Here is a 20652-nt window from a genome sequence, read left to right as displayed (position 1 = left end):
ACCCCAGACGCCCGTCAGCTCACACCCCCCATGATCACAGCCCAGGCACCCCCCAAAACACACACACACACTCTCTCCCGGCCTCTGGGTCTTATCCACCCCCTGCTTCATGCTTCTCAGAAAAGAGACCATGCATCTCTGTGCTATATCTGTATTGAGGGGTCCCTCCAGGGGTGCCTCTAATCTTCCTCCTCCCCTGCTTCCGTTTCTTCGCCCCCTTCCGTGCCCTCCCCATCAGTGCCCCCCGAGACGTCCAGGGCCCCCTCCGTGGGCATGCTGCCAATGGACGCCGTCTTCTTTTCGCTTGGTGTCCGGTCCTTGGATAACAGAGAGACGGTCCTTGACAGGTTGCACTTGCCCTTCAGGAACCACGGCAGCCGCAGCATATCCCGTCGCTTGGCCCACCTAGCAGGGAGGGGACACCCTCAGCTGTGCCGTCCACCTGCCCCCGCCCCCCAGGGCAGGGGAGCCCACCCGAGCCCCGACCCCACTCACCAGAACAGGCAGATGCTGGAGATCAGGAAAAGGAGGCCTCCGCACGTCCAGCCAAGCGCCCACATGTGCTTCCTCCGCATGTTTTCTGCACAAAGCAGGGAGCCGTGAGACCAAGGGGTCCCTGCCACCAGCCCCCACCCCAGGGGCCCTGGCTCCCCGGCACACACCGTCCGGCCGCTGGTGGTAGCAGACGCCGTCGCGGTAGCAGCATCGTAGACGCAGACAGAGATTCGGGTTCTCAATTGCCGCCTGGCCCCCACAGCTCTCCCGGTCCCACACATCTCCCTCACAGCCTGGGGACCAGCGCAAGGGGCAGCTGCCTCACAGAGCCTGACCCCAACACCAGGCTCTGGGGCTGCCGGCCTAGTGCTTACTTCGTGCTGGACCCTGGACTCCAGGCCCCCAGCCCCTCCCCCCTCAGACCCAGGGGTCCGGGCCCCCAGCCCCTCCCCCCTCAGACCCAGGGGTCCGGGCCCCCAGCCCCTCCCCCCTCAGACCCAGGGGTCCGGGCCCCCAGCCCCTCCCCCCTCAGACCCAGGGGTCCGGGCCCCCAGCCCCTCCCCCCTCAGACCCAGGGGTCCGGGCCCCCAGCCCCTCCCCCCACAGACCCAGGGGTCCGGGCCCCCAGCCCCTCCCCCCTCAGACCCAGGGGTCCGGGCCCCCAGCCCCTCCCCCCTCAGACCCAGGGGTCCGGGCCCCCAGCCCCTCCCCCCTCAGACCCAGGGGTCCGGGCCCCCAGCCCCTCCCCCCTCAGACCCAGGGGTCCGGGCCCCCAGCCCCTCCCCCCTCAGACCCAGGGGTCCGGGCCCCCAGCCCCTCCCCCCTCAGACCCAGGGGTCCGGGTCCCCAGCCCCTCCCCCCTCAGACCCAGGACTCCGGGCCCCCAGCCCCTCCTCCCTCAGACCAGGGATCCAGACCCCAGCCCCTCTTCCCTCAGACCAGGGGTCCGGGCCCCCAGCCCCTCCTCCCTTTAGACCCAAGAGTCTAGTCTGGGCTCCCTGTCCCCAGGGGACCCAGGGTTTCCTCCACTGCTCACTCCATGGATAGAAGAATCCCTGGATTCCATTCCCGTCTGTGAAAGAAAAGAGCGGTGTTGGGAGGCTGTATGGAGGGTGAGGAGGCCCTCTGCTCAGCTCTCTGACCCTCTCATCAGCCCCCTCACCTACTGAGCCCTGCATTAGCAGGAAGAGGCCCAAAGCTGGGATCCCAGACCCCACCATGTCGCCTCCCCAGACTCCTGGGGCCTCTGTGGGGAGAGACCTTGAAGGCCATCACCCCAGCAACCGGCTCGGCCCCGCCCGCCTGCCCAGCTGGCCCCCAAAGTTCTAAGTTCTATTTCTAGGGAGCCCACTTAGCAATTGGGAAGAAAGAAGGGGGGGGTCATACTGGCCTGGTCCAAGGAGTGGGCACCCTGAGACCTTCTTGCCAGGGAATCCCTCTGCTTAGTAAACATTCCTGAAAGGCAGCTCGAGGTGACCCAAAGGCTCCTGAGACCTGGTTGCCAGGGAGTCTTCCCCCTAGCAACCAGGGGCAGGGGGCCTGAGGCCCAGAAGACCTCACTGAGCCCCATTGTTAGGGAGGCCCCCTAGCAACCAGGAGACCTAAGAGGGCGATGAGAAAATGGGGGTCAGGCCATAGGCCAGAGCTCTTGCTCAGGAGTCCCCTGGGAGGCTCTTGCTCAGGAGTCCCGTCCCCTGGTCCCAAAGGCATCCAGGCCTCCTGATGGGGAGTGTGTAAAGGGAGGGCCAGGATCGGAGAGATCTGAGGCCCCGGGTGGTGGGGAGGGGACTCATGGGAAGGGAGCCCCTTCTAGCTCAGTCTGTTTCCCCCCCTGCAAACAGGGAAATGGATCCGACTGGGGTCCCCAAGCTTCTGGTTTGGTCCACCCCAGTGGTGGGGGAGGAGGCCAACTTGGGGGCTGGGGTGGGAACGTGATTCCCTCATTCTCCCCTGAACCTCCACTCAGCTTTCCAGCCAGTGAGGAGGGGGCTCAGCTCTCCTGGGGCGGTGTGTCATTGTGTCCAGATCCTGAGTCTGAGGGAGAAGGGAGCTGGGGGGGTCTGGACACTTGGATCAGAGGGAAGGGAGCATTTGGGGGTCAGAACTCCCAGGTCTGAGGGAAGAGGGGCTGGGGGTCTGGACCCCGGGGTCTGAGGGAGGAGGGGGCAGGGGACTAGGTCTGAGGGCAGCTGTCCAGGAGTCCAGACCCCATTTCTCAAGAAGCCCTTTGAGGCTGCCTCCCGTCCTACCCATCTCCCGTAAACATCCTGGTGGGTGCTGAGTGGGCCCAGGGTTGCCTTCGTCAGAGATGACACAGGTCCGAGGGGCTCGGCAGGGGGCCGGGGGTGGGGGTCAGAGGGGTTGTGGGGCTGAGGCCGGGCAGCTGCTGACCGTTTCCTGTGTCAACATCATCTGGACCCACTTCCCAATTCCCGGGATTCCTCAGGGATCAAGGAGGGGGTGGGGGGGCGGGGCCGCCGGGCCCTGGACCGCGGCTTGGGGCTGGGGGGGCCGCCGTCACGGCCCTCACCACTAATGACAGGTTTGGGCTGCCTCTGCGGCCCGCCTGCCCCGTCACCCCCCAGGGGCCAGACAGGACCCCCCAGGGACAGACAGACGGACACACACAGCCTCGGACCTGCTGACCTCACACCAGCCAGCTCCACCTCACCCAGGGGCCAGCACATGAGCAAGGACCCCCTGGGGTCCCCCGTCATATCCCAGTGGCATCTGCCCCCCACGGCTGTCATCACCCCTCAGAGTCTCAGCTCCGTGTCTCCCCCAGTCTTTGTCTCCGAGCCCCTGAGCTTGTCTCTGCGTCTGTAAGGGTCCCAATTTTTTTTTTTTTTTCCTCTCTGTCTCTTTCTCACTCTGGCCTCTGTGCTCCTGTCTCTTTCTGTTTGTCACTGTCATCTCCTGTCATTGTTTGTGAGTCTCCTACCCTGCCTCTCCATCTCTTTACTCGTGTCTCTGTCTTTGTCTGCCCTCCTTTCCACAGAAGTAGCCTGAGTGTCCCCAACCCTGGGGAAGACCCAGGAGTCCTGAGCAGCCCCCGCCCTCCCGTCCTGAAGCCACCGGCCTCCTGCTGCCACGGTGAGGGAAGACGACCCCGCATCCCCGGGCTGAGAGGGCCGAAGCAGGCCGAGGGGAATGGCACTAGTGGGGGACTGATGACCGATGCCTAGACTCCTGACCTTCCCCAACAGAGCACCCCCAAATTGCAGAATGGCCACAAGTTTTCTCTACCTTTCTAGAAACAAGGGTTTCGGGCCTGGACACCTGCCACCTGGGTCTGAGGGAGGAGGGGGCTGAGAGCTGGGCTCCTGGATCCGAGGGAGTAGGCGGCGGGGGTCTGGACCCCTGAGTCTGAGGGAGGAGGAGCTGGGCTCTTGGACTCCTAGGTTAAAGCAATGGGATCGGTTCCCCGGAGGTGGAAGGGGCTGCCATCATCAGATCCCTGCTGTGGCTCTCAGGCTGGCCCCAGGCTCAGTCTCCCATCCCCTCACGCCAGTCCATCCCCCAGGCTGGTGGCCTGAGTCACCTTGGCTGGCCCCACCGGTCTTGGGGGGGGGCTACGTCAGTTCTCCCCTCACTGACGCAGCCTTGGGCCCCCCCACGCTGACTCAGCCGGAAACAGGCCCCCTGGGGGCAGAGACCCAGTGGTCAGAGGCCTGGGTCCCAGCATGAGCAGGGGCTGGGGAGGGCCCCTGGGGGGCCCTGGCAGGGGTGGCCATGACAGACTGAGAGAGGCAGAGGGAGCTCTTACCTGAGGCGATGAGGTCATGTCCCACCATGGGGGGGCTGTGACCTCACCTCCCTGGGGACCTGAGCAGTTGTCCCCCCAAGTGGTGGGGGATGGGAGGGGGAGGACTTCAGCCGCCATTCATCCTCAGAGCCCCCTTGCCAGCTCAGCAGTCGCAGGGGCCGGTGGGGGGGGGGGGGTGTCTGCGGGGGGACCTTTGGAAGTCCTTGTCACCTTCCGTCTTCTCACTACCCTCCACCCTTCTCTGCCACCCTTATCCTGGGGGTCGCGGTGCTCCTGGGGACTTGGGTTCCTGTCATGGTCCCTCACTCGTTCGTTCTGCCCTGAATCCCCGGGGCCACCTCTGCTCCGTATACCTGGTACTCCCTGTGTGCGTCTGTGTCGGCACCACTATCCCCCTGAGTCTGTGTCTCCCACTCCTGCTCCCACCCCTCTCCGCATCTCCACCTCTCCGCATGGTGTCCTCCCTGCCCTATCCCGGTCTCCAGCTCCCCCCACCCACCCCAGCTGCTCTCTCCGTGTCTCACCATCTCCATCTCTCCCAGGGGCTCCCTCTTTTTCTCTGTCTCCCTGGATATGTTCATAAAAATCAACGGTGAGAATAGCAATGGTTCGCATTTACTGAGAGCTGGTTGTGTGCTTTACAGGAGTGAACTCACTGTATCCTCACACAGGCTTTCGGGAGGGGGTCGTGCCCGGGGTATCCCTATTTCACAGATGGAGAAACCGAGGCACAGAGAGGTGAAGCCATGTGCCCGAGGTCTCACCTCTACTGGGTGTCTCGATGCCTCTTTCTCTTGGTCTCTGTCTCTCTGCCTCTGGTTCTCTCTCACCATGTTCCAACCTGTCTCTTGGAGAAAGGCTCCCCCTCTCTCAGTCCCCACTGCTGAGTCCTCGTCATCTCAGCATCTGCATCTCTCGGAGGATCTCTGCCCCCTGGGGCTTCTCCATCTCTGTCACCCTGCCTCGTGTCTCTCTTTTCTGCCGCCTGCCTCCCCTCTTTCTGGCATGCCTGTCTCTGTCCCTTTTCCTTTTGGGGGTCTCTCTGGGTCTCTCCAGACGTCTCCTGCTGTCTTCATCTTGCCCCTCAAACCTCACTTCGCTCTCCTGTTTCTCTGCCTCTGCAGCGTGTCTCCTTGGCTGTCTCTATCTCTGCACCTCAGACTCTCCACCTCTGTCCCGTGTCCCCATCTCTCTGTGTGTCTCTACCTCCTTGCCTGGGTCTCGGCCTCTCCATCTCTCTCTGTCCCTGGGAGTCTCACCCCGTCTCACCTCCAGCCCGCCAGGCCTGCGTCTTGTGGCCCCGTTGCCACCTCTACCCCGTCCCCATCACCCCCTGCCACCCCATCTCTCTGCCTGTCCTGGTCCAGCCGGACCCCCGCCCCGCAGCCAGGCCCCAGCTCTTGAGCTGCGCGTGTCTACCCCGGCGGCGGCGGCGGCGGCGGCGGCGGCGGCGGCGGCGGCCGGCCGAGGAGGTGGAGGGAGGGGACGCCAATGACCTCACCAGCCCCTCTCCGACCACCCCCCCCTTTCCCTTTTCAACTTTTCCAACTTTTCCTTCCGTGCCCTCCTCCGAGCGCGGCGGCGTGAGCCCTGCGAGGCAGCCGGCTCCGTCGGAATGGAAAAGGCAGGCAGGGAGGGTGAGTCAGGATGTGTCAGGCCGCCCTCCCCTGCCGCCTGCCCCCCGCCCGCCCGCCCCGGCCCCCTATATAACCCCCCAGGCGCACACACTCCCTCACTGCCGCGGCCCTCTCTGCTCACACGCACATGCCTCCCCTCCCCAGGCCGAGGCCCAGCTGACCCCCAGGGCTCCCACGGCAGCGGACAGGGAAGGGTTAAAGGCCCCCAGCCCCCTGCCCCCTGCCCTGGGGAACCCCTGCCCTGTGGGGACATGAACAGTAAGTTGGTTCAAGCTCCCGGAGGGGGAACAGGGAGGGAGGAGGGAGGGACCGTCGGCGGGAAGGGTGGGGAGCAGACAGACACAGCGGAATCGGACCGAGAGACGGAGGAGAGCGAGGGAGCGATGGGGAGGCGGAGACGGAGCGAGCGGGAAGGAGATTCAGAGAAAGCAGGAGGCCTAGAGAAGGGACGGGCAGAGCGAGAGATGAAAGGACGGATCAGAGACGCGGAGACACCGACAGGGCAGCGCGAGGCAGAGAGAAATGGAGACTCGCAGACAGAGACAGACGAATGCCAGGGGGTGATCCCAAAGGGCCAGGGACCCCCCAGGGAGTCAGCGGGGACCGAGAGACGCAGACTCCCAGGGACCTCAACAGAGAGGCTCCGGGAGGGAAACTGAGGCAGAGAGGCCAAGGAGGTGAGAGCAAGCCCAGAACACCGACCCCAGCTACGGGGAGGAAAGACAGAGGGAGACACAGGGGTGCAGACAGAAACAGGAGAGCCAGACAGATGCGGACGGACGGGCGGACAGACCGCGGCCTGGGAGGGCCCAGGGGGCGGGCTGGGGGTGTGCTGCGGGAGCGGGGCGGCCCGGGGGTCGCTGATTGGCTGGCGGGAGGGGTGGGCGTGGCCGCTGGGGGATGGGCGGCCGCGGAGGGAGCGGGCCGGAGCCCCCGCGCTGAGCACCGCCGGGTCCCTCTCTCCCCGCCGCGAGCCCGGCGCGCCCGCGCCTCTGCCTCTCTCCGCCCAGGTGTGCTGTGGGGTATCCCCGGCGCTGCGGCCCGGCCTTCCGCGGTCCACTCTGGTGGGGCCTACGCGGGGGTCTCCCGGGGAGGGGTCACGGCCCCCGGACCTCTGTCCAGGTCTCCTTCCCCTGCTCTCAGTCCGGCTCGGGCTCCTGAGCCCCGGGAGGGGGCAGGTTCTGGCCTGTGTCTCCCCCCTCCTGCCCCGCCCCGGGGCCCAGATTCCGGCGTCCGGGGGCGGACGGGAGACGCCCGGCCCGTCTACCCGCCCCGGGGCGCGTCTGCTCCGACGGGCGGGGCGACCAGAGCCAGAGAGGGAGAGGGAAACCAGCCCAGGCCCTGCGACGTGCCCTGGGCGCTCCGCCCTGGGACTCAGAACCCCCACCCCAGCCCCTCCTCCCTCAGATCCCCCAGTCGGGCCTGAGCCTCCTTTCTGTCCTCTCCCTCCCTCAGGTGTCTGCTGCCTGGTCCTGGTCGCGCTGAGCCTGTGGCCAGGTAGAGCTGCTGCCCCGGGGCCACCTCCTGGCCCCCCACGGGCCTCCCCAGACCCTCGGGCTGAGCTGGACAGCGCCGTCCTCCTGACCCGCTCTCTCCTGGCGGACACTCGGCAGCTGGCCGCACAGCTGGTAGGAGAGCCTGGAGGGGATGGGCTGGGGCCAAGACCGAGAGCGGGAAGGGCGTCTGGGCTACCACGGTGGCAGAGACGGGGGAGAAAGGAGGCCGGGGCTCGTGGTGGGGGATGAAGGGACCCCCGGAGCTGGGCAGGGTCCCTCTCACGGTTTCTTTCCCCCCAAGAGAGACAAATTCCCAGCTGACGGAGACCACAACCTGGATTCCCTCCCCACCTTGGCCATGAGTGCGGGGGCACTGGGAGCCCTGCAGGTAAGGGCAGGGGATGGGTCAAAGGTGGGAGCTGGGCAGTGAAGGGGGTGCAGGGGGTTAGGGGCTGGAGCGGGCAGGTGCCAGGTGCTCCTTGACGCCACCCCCCCCACCCCGCCCGTCCCCCAGCTACCGGGAGTGCTGACACGGCTGCGGGCAGACCTGTTCTCCTACCTGAGGCATGTGCAGTGGCTGCGCCGGGCAGGAGGCCCTTCCCTGCGGACCCTGGAGCCCGATCTGGGCGCCCTGCAGGCCCGGTTGGACCGGCTGCTGCGCCGGCTGCAGCTCCTGGTACGATCACCTGGCTCTGAGACCCCAGGACCCCAGACCCCAGGCCTACTCCGAGACCCTCACCCTGTGTCCCTGAGGCCCCAGACTCCAAAATCCTGCCTGGAAACTCTAAACTCTCACCCTGAGACTCGGAAACCCCATGGTCTTGTTACTCCAAGACTCCCATCCTGAAGCCCTAAGATCTGAGAATCCAAACCCTCACCCCAAGACCTGGAGACCCCGGTCCCAAAACAGGAGGAATCCAGACCCCAAGCCCAGGAAACTCTGAACCTCCAAACCCTGAGACCCATATCCTGGCCCTGAGATCCTGACACATCAAGACCCCAGACCCTCAGGTGATGCACTGTGACTCAAAGCCAGCCTGCAGACCCTGGTTCTGCAAACCTCAGATCTCAAGGACTTGGACCCTGAGATCTCAAACTAGAAGACCCCAGACCCTGAACCCTGGGTCCCCAAGAGCTCAGATCTAGGTTGTGAGCCCTTAAGACCCCAAGACCCTGACTTTCAAAACCCCAGACTCAAGACCCTGAGACTGTAAGACTTCAGACCCCGGTTCCTGGACCTGACCCCAAAGACCCTGTAACTCAAATTCCAACTCTCAGCTCTGAAACCCCAGACTTGAGACCCCAGCTCTCACACATGAGTCCCTGAGCTTGATCCTACAATGAGACCCCACATCTAAGACCTCGGCCCCAGGATCCTGGCCCTGATGCTACAGACCTCACCCCCAGCCCTCTGAACCTGGCCCTAGAATCCCAGCCTTAAGACCCCCACCTTTTGGGCCCAGCCTCAATTTTCTGAACCCAACGTCTTGAAGAATTCCCAACCCAGACACCCCACCTCACAGGCCAGAGACACAGTGGAAATATGCAAGCTGGACTTCCCCAACCCTGATTCAGTACAGGCTCCAAATACCCACTTCCCCGGACCCTAACTGCACCGCTGGCCTGATGTTAACCCTCTGTCCTCTCCTGACAGATGTCCCGCCTGGCCCTGCCCCAGGCGCCCCCAGACCCACCGGCACCCCCCCTGCCTCCCCCGGCCTCACCCTGGGGAGGCGTCCGGGCGGCCCATGCCATCCTTGGGGGGCTGCACCTGACGCTCGACTGGGCTGTGCGGGGCTTGCTGCTGCTGAAGACTCGGCTGTGACCCTCCACCTAGAGCCACCAGCGCCCTTCAAAGCCAGACCTTATTTATTTATTTATTTCGGGACTGGGGGCGTGGTAGCCAGAGGACTCCGCCCTCACCATTGTCTCCCTCTAGTTAGAGACGATCCCTCCAGGAGACCTGGGCAGGGGGGCATCTGTGCCTTATTTATACTTATTTATTTAAGGGGGTGGGTGGGAGGCAGGTGGACTCGGGGGTCCCTGAGGAGGAGGGAACCGGGGTCCCGGATTCTTGGATCTCTAAGAAGTCTGGCCACGGTGTCTCCCTGACCCCCACCCCTCTGGGCTTGGGCAGGAGCATATATTATTTATTAAACAATTACTTTCTGTGTTGGGTTGGGGAGGGAGGGGGAAAGGAGGCCTGGATTTTTGTACAAAAATGTGAGAACCTTTGTGAGATAGAGAAGAGGGGATTAAATTTGTCAAACACATCCACTTAGAGGTGATTTCTCTGGGGGCCAGGGGCTGAGTGCTGGGGTCCCGGGGGGGCCCTGCGTGGACAGGGAAGTAGAGGGGGAACCATCAGTCCCCCAGAGACTGTGAGTTCTTAGACTCACAGTCAATAAATAAATATTTAATGGATAGTTCCAGAAGGTTACCCTGTGACCAACAGTACTAGTACAGGACAAGGCTGCAGGCTCAAGGTTGTTCATTTTGGCAGTATTTACAACTGCAAATTGGAGACAACCCTAATGTCCAACAGTAGGGGATCCATGTGCATCCATGTGATGGAATATACCAGCCATGAAGAGGGGCGCTACGGAGCCTGCTTTAGGCATAGAAGAAGCAGGCCACAGGGCTACAAACCACTGTGTGATCCCCATTTTGTACAGATACATATAATCCATGGATTATTTAAAAATCCTAGAAGGAAATACACCAAAGTGTTGAGTATGGCCACCTCAGGGTAGAAGGTGGGGGTGGGATTGTGGGTGACTTTCGTTATTTGTGCTTCTCTGTATTTTCCAGAATTTTTACAATGACCATGTATTTTGCATGACACATAAAAAAAATAATAACCACTATATTTAGAATGACAGAATATCAGCACCCCCCCACCCCAAAAGCCCTCAGAAGGGGACAGTAATGACCATATACTGTGTGCCTGCTCTGCGCCATGCCTTAAGTGTGGGGTTTTACCTACAGGATCCCGTGCATCCTCCAATACCCACCAATTTTACAGATGAGGGAAGCTGAGGCCCCTCAGGGATGCCTGTCGTTCAAGGCCACACAGCTAGGGAGAAGCAGAATATGATTTTGCCAAAGGTCTGGCTTATTCCAAACCTCATGTCCCTTTCTTTGCAACCAATGTACAGCAACCGTTGCCACGGACACAAACGAGTTAGATACAGGGAAACTGAGGTTCCTGGGGGTATAGACCTTACCCGGGGTCTAGAGGTGGGTCAGTGGCAAGTTGGGACTGTAATTCAGGCCTCCCCTTAAGAGTCAGAAACCCTTTTGTTTAATTATTCACTTACAACATCCCAGACGGACCCGCCCAGGGCCCCGGGTTGTCCCTAGTTTGGGTCTGGAGCAGGGGATTCTGATTCACCCACCCCAGCCCTCAAGACTCCAGGACAGGTTCCTGGAGGGGAAGGGAGCTGAAGGCCCCTGGAGACTTCCCAGGAAGAGCTGCAACTGTGTCTGATGAGGTCACAAAGCTCCTCCACCGACGGCTCCTCCCCCAGGCCAGGGCTGAGCACCCCTGCAGGACCATGTCCAAGCCCCGGGGAAGCTCCACCCTCTGGAACCGCTGAAGCCCGAGGGGCTGGGGCCGGTGGGCTGGGGTGCTGGCACCCTGCCTCCGTGCCCCGGGTGACCGACACTTTCTGCAGCCATCATGAACCGGCTCTGGAACTTCAGGCGTTTGGAGCCACTCCAGGGACCCCTGAAGTGGGTCCCCACCCTGGGGGAGCTGCAGAAGACCCTCCAGAAGGGCGAGTACTTGCCCCTCCGCCCGCTGCCCATGTTCGAGAGTAACTTTGTCCAGGTCCCTGGCTCCCTGTGCCCTGGGGGCAGAGAGGGGCAGGAGGGAAGGGAGACCCCCTGGGTTGGGGGACTTGGGCCCAGGAGGGCACAGGGCAGCTGGGGGGCTGGTGGGGGAGTCTGTGTGGAGGTGCCAGCGGAGCATGAGAGAAAGGAGTGGTCCCAGCCCCTCTCCCTGGACCCCCAGGTGACCAATCGAGGGGCCCCAGTGTACGTGCACCACAGAACCAACCGAGTGACCATGGGCGTGGCCGCATCCCTGCCAAGCCTGGTGTTGCCAGACATCCTGCTGATGGCCCAGCCCCCCGAGGGCAGGGAGTGCTCCAGCCTCGTCCTCACCAGGTGCCTCCATCCCCCCATCCCCTGCCACCTCGCCCCCATCTCCTGCTCTACCGCTTCCATCTCCTGCCTCTGCTAGGATGATCCCGCTGGACCTGGCCCACCTCTACGTCCACGACCTGTCTGCCTGGCGCCTGAAGCTGCGTCTGGTCACGGGCCGCTACTATTACCTGGAGCTGGACGCCCCTGACAGTGAGGTCAGCTTCCTGTTTGACCGCTGGATCCGCCTCATCAACCTGCTCCAGCAGCCCGCCACCTCCCGGGCTCCCAGGACCCTACACACGCCCCCCGTGGACCTGGGTCACGTGGCACCTCCTGCCTCCACCTGGCGCCTCCAGGTGAGCCCTGACCCCACAGACCCCTGTGGGCAGCTATGATTCTAGATTCGAGACGGCGCCAAAACCAAAAGCCAGAAGTACAGGAGCCCCAGGAATGGAGCTGGGGGCCAAGACCCCTGGCTCTGAAGGAGGAGGAGGCCTGCACTCCAGAGTCTGAGGGAGGAGGGACCAGGGGCTGGATCCCTGGGTCTGAGGGGGGAGGGGCTGCGGGCCGGGACCCCTGGGTCTGAGCGGGGAGGGGCTGGGGGCCTGGACCCCTGGGTCTGAGGGAGGAGGGGCTGAGGGCCCGGGACCCCTGGGTCTGAGGGGGGAGGGGTTGGGGCCCTGGAGTCCTGGGCTGGGTAGGTAACGGAGCTGTGGAAACCAGGAAGACCTCACCCTTCCTCACTGCCCCTCTTCCTGTCCACAGGACCCATCCCACCACAGACGTTCAGGTGAGCTGCTTGGGTGTCCATCAGGCCCCTCCCCGAGTCTCAGCTTCTGCTCCACCAGGCGCGGACAGAGCCTCAGCATCCTCCCCCTCTCTCCCCTGGCCGAGCCCCCCAGGAGTCCCCTCTGGGCCTCCCCCCGCACCGTGTCATCCCCATCGGGGTCCTTGACCTGAAGTGTCCCCCTGTCTTTCCAGTCATGATTGTCGAGCCCACCTTTCCTTACAAGACTCTGACGACCCAGAGACAGAGGAAGGCCAAGGTGAGCGGGCCCCGGTGGGCCTGGCGGGGAAGGGACTGACGGGGCTGCACCTCCTGACTGCCCTCCCTCCCTCCTCCCGCTGCCAGACCCTCAAGAGCAAATTCAAGTCTCAGGCCGTGGGTGACTCCGTGCCTCTCGTCTGGTCGCAGCAGGAGCAAGCTGACACGAGAAAGAAATCTACAGAAAAGAAGTAGCCTTGGGGCCTTGCTGCCGTGCAGGGCAGGGGGGAAGGGTGGGGATCCTAGTGCTGAAGCCGCCAAAGTCACACCAAATTGCCCTTACAGGTCCCAACCGGACCTCTCCCCTGAGAGACCTCAAGCCGAAATCCAAGTTTCCGGTGAGCACACCCCCTCCCTCTGCCTCCATGAATGGACCCCGAAATTCTGACCCTTGTGCTGAGAGCTCAGACTGCTTTCTCCCGCCCCACCCCACCAGAGAAGCCCAGCATCACCATTCGGACCATCTTCAGCATCATTTCCAATACACCTGACCACATGGCATCCTCTTCCAAGGCAGCTATACACTGAGGGCCGGGGCCAACTCTAGAATCGGAGGGAGGAGGGCCACCCACGGTCTGAGGGAGGAGGGGCTGGGGGCCTGGACCCCTGGGTCTGAGGGAGGAGGGGGCTGGGGACCTGGGTCTGGGCATCTCCACTGGCCCTGACCATCCTTCCCCTCCCCTCCATCTACCTACAGGGTTGCTCTGATTCTGAGGGGGCCACATGCCTGGCAGGTTTACTTGAGACCCCTTCACTCTGTATCTCGGAGGACAGCCCTGAAATGCCCTTGCTGGGCTCCTGTGATCACTTGGATATGTACCCGTGGCAACAGGACATGGACGACCTGATGGACCCGGAGGCCAGCACCTTGTCCACGTCCTCCCTCTGCCCAGCCGCCTACCCTCCTGACTTCCGCAGGTGCAACGAACAGGCCAGGCCTCTGGACTCCGTGCAGAGACTGTGGCCGCCGCCCTCCCAGAAGCCCCCAGCCATCCCTGCTGCCTCTTGTCAGGCTCCATTCATCCTTGACCAGCCCCAGAAGTTCTTGGCTGTACCTGCTCCATCCCGGAAAGCGCCAGCTTTTCCTGCTGCTCCCCAGGAGGCCCCAGCCACACCTGGCCCATCTCGGAAGATCCCACATGTACTGGCTATTCCCCACAAGACCCCAGCCGTGCCTGCCAAATCTCGGAAGGTCCCACAAGTACCGGCTGTTCCCCGCAAGGTCCCAGCCATGCCTGCCCCATCTCAGAAGGCCACACATGTATTGGCTACTCCCCACAAGGCCCCAGCTGTGCCTGCCCCATCTCAGAAGGCCCCACATGCACTTGCTGTTCCCCCAAAGGCTGTGTCCCCCTCTGCTCCAAACAGGAAATCTGTGTTCCTACCTACCCTGTCCCAGAAGGCTCTGACCTTACCTACCCAATACCAAATGACATTGGACCCTGCTACCACTGGCGTGTTGCCTGCGGGAAGTCACGGAGGAGATGTGCTTGAGCAAAGCAAGCCTGAAGGGAAGCCAGAGCCCGTGGTGTTGATGGGCACCCAGGAGACAAACACAGTAGAGACGAGGACTCAGAAAACACCCCTGGAGCTGCCTTTCACCACCACCGAGAAGGAGTCGGAGGAAGTCCTGGTCAGCAGAGCCCAGGATATCACCGTGGATGGCTTGAAGGGCAAGGGCAAGTTGGCGGACAAAGTCCGCAGGATGAAGGAGGAGATCTCTCTGGACATGCCGGGCTTCAAATCCAAGGAGGTGGGGCAGCAGCAGAAGTGGGTCAAGACCCAGGAGCTGGCCATCGAGGAAGCCTCGCGGGGGCAGACCGGACCCTTCTCAGTGGAAGGGCTCACCCTTGACAAGCTGATGATCATTGCCGGTTCCAAGGATCCCTCCTTGAGATCAGCTCTGGTCAATCTGCCCTCCTGGCTCTCAACCCAGCAGGGGTCTGCCATGCCAACTATGGACACGGTACCCCTCCGCACCACCAAGGTGTCCTTGCTGGAGGAGACACCGGTGGTGGTCAGGGAGCAGCCACAGTTGGGGGCCTGGGCGAAGGGGAACACGCATCCGTGGGCGGAGGTGGAGGAGGTGCCCCGGGACCCAAAGGGGCCTTCCAAAGCGTCCCCCTGCCCCAAGCGTGCCACCAGTAGCCCCAAGATGAATGTTGCCTCCCTGACTCCCATCCCTCTGCCCTCAACGAGGTGGGAAGATGTAACCGAGTCGCCTGCCTCGCTGACCCCTGTCTCAAAGATGGAGGCCAGGGTCTCCCAACAGCCCAGGAGAGTATCTCAAGAGCCCAAGAGGGTGCCGGACCAGTGCCCCACGGCCACAGTGGGGTCGTCCTTGGAGATTCTCTTGCCCACTCTCTTGGAAATTGAGAGTATGAAGGACACGGCCTCCAAGGTGGAGAAGATAAAGGAGGAAGCGGGCGTCTTTGCTACTTCGCCCAGGTATTTGGGGTGACAGCTAACGTGTATTGTCAACTCTGTTATCCACGAGGTAGAGAGGATCATTCCTTCTCTTTTCACTTTCCTTTGTGCTCTCAGTGTATAGTGAGTGTCGACTATGTGCCAGGCATCCTTCTATGCGCTATGGACATGGCATTGAGCAATCTGGGGAGGGGGGTGCTCCTGGCATCTTCTGGGATGCTGCTCAACATCCCATAATGTACGTGACGGTGCCCCACAGCGAAGTATGATCCTCCACAAAATATCAGTAGTGCTGAAGCTGGGAACTCTGACAATAAAATCCACAGTAATTATATTGTACATTATTAGCTGATAGGGCTCCGGGCAAACAGCAGGGTAGGGAGGATTAGGAGTGGGGGTAGGCAGCTTCCAGTATTGGATTGGGTGGTCCAGGAGGGCCTCAGTGAGCTAATGTCATTTGTGTAAAGATCTGAAGGAGGGGAGTGAGGAAGCCATGTGGACATCTGGGGAAATTCGTTCCCTTCAGAAGGAACAGCCACTGCAAAGTCCCTGAGGCAGGAATGTGCACGATGTGCTGGACCAAGAGGGAGCTCCAGGACAGCCCAGAGTAGGAATTGTGGTCACAGGAGTCACGAGGCTGGCACCATCATGTGGGGCCATCTTAAGTACTTTGGGTTTGACGCTGAGCAAACTGGAGGGTTTTGAGCAGAATGGCTGGAATTGCTGTATGTTAGAAAGGACTCTCTCTGGCTGAAGTGTGGAGAAGGTAGAGGAGGAAGGGTGGACGCTGGGAGAAGAGTAGGGAGGCAGTTGCAATGACCCAGGCACAAGATGATGGTGGCTTGGACAAGAGGGGAAGGCATGGAGGTAATGGAGGTATTGAGAAGTGGTGGGGTTCCGGAGATACTTTGATGGTTGAGCCAACGGATCAGCTCATGGATTGGGCATGTTGACATGGCATTGAGGGTGACTTCAAGGTTTGGGATCTGAGCCACTGGGAAGATGCAGCAGTCAAGGAGGCTGTGAGTGGAGTAGATGTCAGGGAGAAGATCAGGAATTCCATTTTGGACATCTTGATTCTGAGATGTCAGGTGAGGATGCGGGGTACGTAGCTGGACACATGAGTCTGGAATGATTTGGGGAATCATCAGCAAATGGATGGTTGCTGCAAGCTATGAGACTGGAGGTCACCAGCAAGTGACTGCAGGTGGGGACAGAGGCCAAGGTGTTTAGGGAAAGGGGAACCATAGTCAGAGAGAGTGAACACGGAACAGCATCCTGAACACCAAGTGAAGAAAATGACGAGGAACATCGTGAGAGAAGCTGTGTCAAATGCTGCGAGCAGGTGAAGGAAGACAGGATGAGAGAGGACCTCTGGATGTAACAGCAAGGAGGTGACCTGGTGGGGACGAAGACCTGAATGGGGCAGGCTGGAGGGAGCACAGGAAGTGGATCACCGTGAGGCGACTCTTGAAAGCATGTGGCTGAGCGAGAGGAGCCAGACACAAAAGGCCACATAGTGTACGATTTTCGTTTGCAAGAAATGTCCAGAAGAGGCAAATCCGAAGAGACAGGAAGCAGATTGGTGGCTGCCAGGAGCTGCAAGGGATGGGAGGAACGGGAAGTGACTGCTTAATGGATTTGGGGTTTCCTTTTGGGGTGATGAGTATGTCCTGGGAGCTAGGTCGTGGTGGTGGTTGCACAACATTATGAATGTAATTCGTGCCACTGAATTGTACGCTTTAAAATTGTTACAATCGTAAATTTCATGGGATGTGTATTTTCCCACTACTTGTATACATACATATGTATGTAAAGAGGGGAATCGGAGAGGAGGAGTAGACCAGCTCTTTCCAAGTGATCTGCTGGAAGGGGAGGAGGGACCTGAAGAGGAAGCTGGTATAGAATGTGGGACAAAAGAGGGCTTCTTAAGAGGAAAGAGATATTAGTGCACTACTCTCTCCCTGCCGATCCCCCAAAGCCCTCTCTGGCTTTCTCTCTCTCTCTCTCTCTCTCTCTCTCTCTCTCTCTGCAGCATGCACCGTTCCCAGCGGCCTCAATAGCGGGATGCGGGGGACTCAACCTCAGTCGCCGAAGTGTCCAGAGGAGCCCAGCGAGGCCAGGTAGCCCCTGAACCCTGCAGAGATCAGCCTTATACCTGGAGCTGGCGTCCAGGAGCCCGGACCCCACCCTGTCTCTTTCCTCTTCCTCACAGGCCCCTAGGTGTTGTGCACCTCTACTGTTAAGAATCAGGGTGCTGAAAAGGCCGGGCGGGGATGCTCCTTCTCCGGTAGAGACCAGAGCTATCTATATCTTTAAATGGGGGGGGGGGTGTGTGTGTGGCGGGGGACGGGTCGAGGGAGAACCCGCGTGGTGGCCCAGCTTCGCAGAGATTAAAAGCCGGAGCCTGAGACTCGGCAAGAGCAGCGCCCGGGTGCCTGTGTGTGCGCGCCGGACCCAAGAGGGGGTGTCGGGCCGGAGGTGGGAGTCGCGGCGGGGGAGGCGGGTCCACACCGACCCCGCCCCGCGACCCAACGCAACGGCGCAACGGCGTCCACTGGCTGGGGCTCCGGGGGTCCCAGCCAATCCGGCCGGGAGGGTCTTGTTTTTCCTGGGCTGGGACCCTCGAGACTCAGAAGCGAGGGGTTCCCCGGACGCAGCCACAAGCACAACTGATCCAGTGACCCTTTGACAGCAGCCTGGTGAGGGCAGGACGGGCGGGAACGGGGTCTGGGTTTCGTGGTGGGGGTCAGGAGCTGGGTGCGGGTCGGAGCGAGGGGCGCCCCCTAGGCCCCACGGAACCCCATCCCTCCCCGCAGGAGCCGCCGCCTTCGTGGATGTTGGGTATTGATTGCCCAAAGCCCTGCAAGGGGAGACGGCCAACGCCACCCCTCGACCCGCGCTTCCCCAAGCAGAACCAGACCCGTAACTGCTACCAGAACTTCCTGGGTAAAACCTCGCGGGCCAAGTTAGGGGGAGCGGGTGAGAGAAGGTGGGAGGCAGGAAGGGGCGCGCCCCACCTGAGGACGAGGAGAGGGTCCCGGACTCGCCGCGGGGGCGGAGACCGTTGGGGTGGGAGGTGGAGCGGACCACGGTCGGAAGGGGCGGGGCCCACCTGGGAGGGGAGGGGCCTTGTATGAAAGGGGCGGGACCGATCAGTGGAAGGTCGGGGCCTATTCTGGAGGCGTGCGATCAAGTCATGGAAGGGTGGGCTGAGAGGACAGGCAAGGCCTTGCGGGGAGGAGGCGGGTCTGCGGCTGGGCCTTTCTGGAGGGCGCGGCCTTGGCGTGGAGGGGGCGGGGTGTGCTTGAGACCCCGCCCACCTGCCCGCTCCGCCCCGCCCCACTCGGCAGACTACCATCCCCGCGTCAAGAGGATGAACCGCCGCGGGAAAAGCACACAGCCCTGCGAGCATTACTTCCGCGTGTCCCACGCGCTGTGCCCCATGAGCTGGGTGAGCGGACAGAGGGGCAGCGCACAGACGGGCCGGGCGAGGGTGGACGGGCCGGCTGAGTTGAGTAAGCGCCCGCTCCGCACCTTCCTCGCTCCTACCCCCCCACCCCAGGTGCAGCGCTGGACCGAGATCAAGGACGGGACTTTCGCTGGCAAAATCTAACGGCCTGAGGGCGGCTTCTCCGAGGGATCAGTATCAGCGTCATCACCCCCGATTCTGTCGTCTTCCGGAGAATGGGCCCCACCACCCCAAACCCCGCCCCATCTTTAAGCCGCAAATAAAGCTATGTTATTGCTGATATTTCTTCTTAATGTCTGGTCAGTGAGGTGCGGGGGCGTCGGGAGGTCCTCCCTGTCTGTGCCCTGCAGCCAACACTACTGGTTCTAATCGTGGGAGGGGTGAGGGAGGACTGGGCTCCATCAGGGCTGGTATGGAGGGAGGACAGTCAGGGAAGGAGCAAGCTGAGCCCCCCGCTCCCGCCCCCTTCCCACCTTCCCCCCTCCGGCAGGCAGCAGTCTCTTCTCAGCAGGGTCCCCCTTGGCTCTTTGAGTCCCAACACTTGCCCACCAGGATGGTTCCAGGGTCCTCCTGCCTCTCAGTCCCCACACCTACCTGTCACCCAAGTCCTCCCTCCACCTCCTCCTTCAGGATCCTCTTCCCCTCCTGGACCACCTCCCCAGCTGGCTCCTGGACTTCCTGCCCCACCCCTTCCATCCCATCTCAAGTTCCAAGGAGTCTTTCATATACCACCCAGCGCGGACCCCATCACTCCCTCCCCAGCTCCCGACCCTTCCCGGCTCGCCGCCACTCCCTCACTCCCCTGTCCCCTTTGACTCCACATCCCTCCCAGTACACCCCCAAGCCCATCACATGAGCCCCTCCCAACAGGGTGCTCTGCACGGGTCCCCCAGGTCTTTGGAGCGCCCTGTCCACAGCCAGGAGCAGCCTTCTCCTCTGATCAAACACACGTCACTTCAGTCTCTCCTGCCAGCCCGTTCCTGACTGCGAGCTCCTCCAGGACGCTCAGAGCTCCAGGATAAATTATTCTTCGCTCCCGCCCCACTCGGGCTCTGGGCCTGCCCTCAGCCAAGCTCAGGGACCACAATGCTGAGATTCATCCTGATTCCAGATGCCCCTCAAAATGTCACCTCCCCGCCCCAAGCCAGGCGGAGGAGTGACCCTTGACAGAGCTCGGAGCCTGGGGCTTCTAGCCTGCCCTACATGGGCATGAGTCCTGGGCATGGGGGTGGTGGTGGATTTGACTTTCTGCCTGAAGCTGTCAGCCTCCTGGGGCAGTCTGGACCCCCAGACTCCGCCTGAAGTGATCTCATGAGGTCCTCGTTCAACCCCAGGGTTCCAAAGTGGCTATTACTAATCATACGACAACTTACTGGGTGGCCCTGGACAAGCCTCCTGACCTGCGTCGTCACCTCAGTTTCCCCAGCTGTCAACAGAGATGGTGCAAAATCCCGTTATCAGGAGGGGTGGAATGATGGGAGGGGCTGGGTGAGCTCAGGGGAGAACTGGCTCCGTCCCCTCCCCTCACCCCCGCTATGCTGCCCTCATCCCCCTACCCAGGGCACACCCCAGATGTGCCATCTCCCAGGATGGCTCCACCCGAAACCTTGGCCCCGGGCCCCCTCTCTCAGACCACAACATGAGAGGCAGAGGGGCAAATGAGGGCATGGGGTGTGGACTCAGACAGACAGGCTGCAAGCTACAGGAGTGGGTGAGTCGTTCATGTGACCTCCCCCGACCTGCAGACCTCTGGCCCGCACAGAGGTGGCGCTGCTGCAGGAAAGAAGGAAAGCCGTGATGCCACGCAGGCCAGGCAGCGCTGAGTCACCGAGTGAGTGGGGCTGGCGGCTGTCTGAGCACTGGGTGAGGTCATCCAGGTAGCACCCAAGCACAGGGCCTGACACCTGTGCAGCCACAGCCGGCCTCCTGACCTCACCAGAGCGCCAGAGCTGGCAGCGCGTTCTCGCCCTGTGGGCCAGCAGCCCCTCCCAGTTCCCCCTTCTTTCCCTCTGGGGCCAGGATCCCTGCCACCATCCCTTGACCGCTCCTGGCTTCCCTTCTGGCCACCACTGCCCTATGGATGCCTGAACCCAGGGCAGGGCCAGACCCACTTCACCTCCAGCTGGCTGGGCCAACACTCTCAGGCCCCAAACTCTGGCTCTGAA

The 20652-nt window shown here is 61.9% G+C and overlaps 5 protein-coding genes across 8 annotated transcripts in view; 3 read left to right on the top strand and 2 right to left on the bottom strand.

Annotated features, from left to right (window-relative positions):
• The window catches only part of RPL28 (ribosomal protein L28), a 138304-nt gene that overhangs the window by 7933 nt on the left and 109719 nt on the right, over positions 1–20652 (bottom strand). The window lies entirely within an intron of this gene.
• On the bottom strand, positions 180–4658 carry TMEM190 (transmembrane protein 190). Of its 2 annotated transcripts, XM_068528971.1 has the most exons (4): positions 1532–1760; positions 663–788; positions 496–580; positions 180–405 (listed from the first exon to the last, which is right to left on the bottom strand). In XM_068528971.1, the coding sequence occupies exons 1-4, from the start codon at positions 1713–1715 to the stop codon at positions 180–182; spliced, it is 621 nt and encodes a 206-aa protein (XP_068385072.1). In that variant the 5' UTR covers positions 1716–1760. The 2 variants fall into 2 exon arrangements, 1 of the variants encoding a protein (XP_068385072.1); XR_011071549.1 differs by lacking the exons at positions 180–405; positions 496–580 and adding an exon at positions 1886–4658 and having other exon boundaries at positions 737–788; positions 1532–1567.
• Positions 6011–9637, top strand: IL11 (interleukin 11). The gene is made up of 5 exons (XM_068528972.1): positions 6011–6156; positions 7354–7526; positions 7696–7782; positions 7909–8070; positions 9049–9637. Exons 1-5 carry the CDS (start codon positions 6150–6152, stop codon positions 9217–9219), a joined length of 600 nt encoding a protein of 199 aa, XP_068385073.1. The 5' UTR covers positions 6011–6149; the 3' UTR covers positions 9220–9637.
• On the top strand, positions 10215–17302 carry GARIN5B (golgi associated RAB2 interactor family member 5B). The gene is made up of 10 exons (XM_068527190.1): positions 10215–11226; positions 11410–11564; positions 11641–11899; positions 12309–12333; positions 12525–12589; positions 12676–12779; positions 12818–12926; positions 13286–15036; positions 17051–17138; positions 17231–17302. The coding sequence occupies exons 1-9, from the start codon at positions 11077–11079 to the stop codon at positions 17076–17078; spliced, it is 2646 nt and encodes an 881-aa protein (XP_068383291.1). The 5' UTR covers positions 10215–11076; the 3' UTR covers positions 17079–17138; positions 17231–17302.
• Positions 17087–18705, top strand: COX6B2 (cytochrome c oxidase subunit 6B2). 3 transcript variants are annotated; one of them, XM_068527743.1, is made up of 4 exons: positions 17087–17305; positions 17835–17964; positions 18369–18469; positions 18581–18705. In XM_068527743.1, the coding sequence occupies exons 2-4, from the start codon at positions 17853–17855 to the stop codon at positions 18629–18631; spliced, it is 264 nt and encodes an 87-aa protein (XP_068383844.1). In that variant the 5' UTR covers positions 17087–17305; positions 17835–17852; the 3' UTR covers positions 18632–18705. The 3 variants fall into 3 exon arrangements, with proteins under 3 accessions (XP_068383844.1, XP_068383842.1, XP_068383843.1); XM_068527741.1 differs by having other exon boundaries at positions 18369–18705; XM_068527742.1 differs by lacking the exon at positions 17087–17305 and adding an exon at positions 17486–17717 and having other exon boundaries at positions 18369–18705.

The sequence above is a fragment of the Eschrichtius robustus genome, chromosome 19 (genome assembly GCF_028021215.1).
Source record: "Eschrichtius robustus isolate mEscRob2 chromosome 19, mEscRob2.pri, whole genome shotgun sequence".
Taxonomy (NCBI): Eukaryota; Metazoa; Chordata; class Mammalia; order Artiodactyla; family Eschrichtiidae; genus Eschrichtius; species Eschrichtius robustus.
This window is presented reverse-complemented; position numbering and strand designations above follow the sequence as displayed.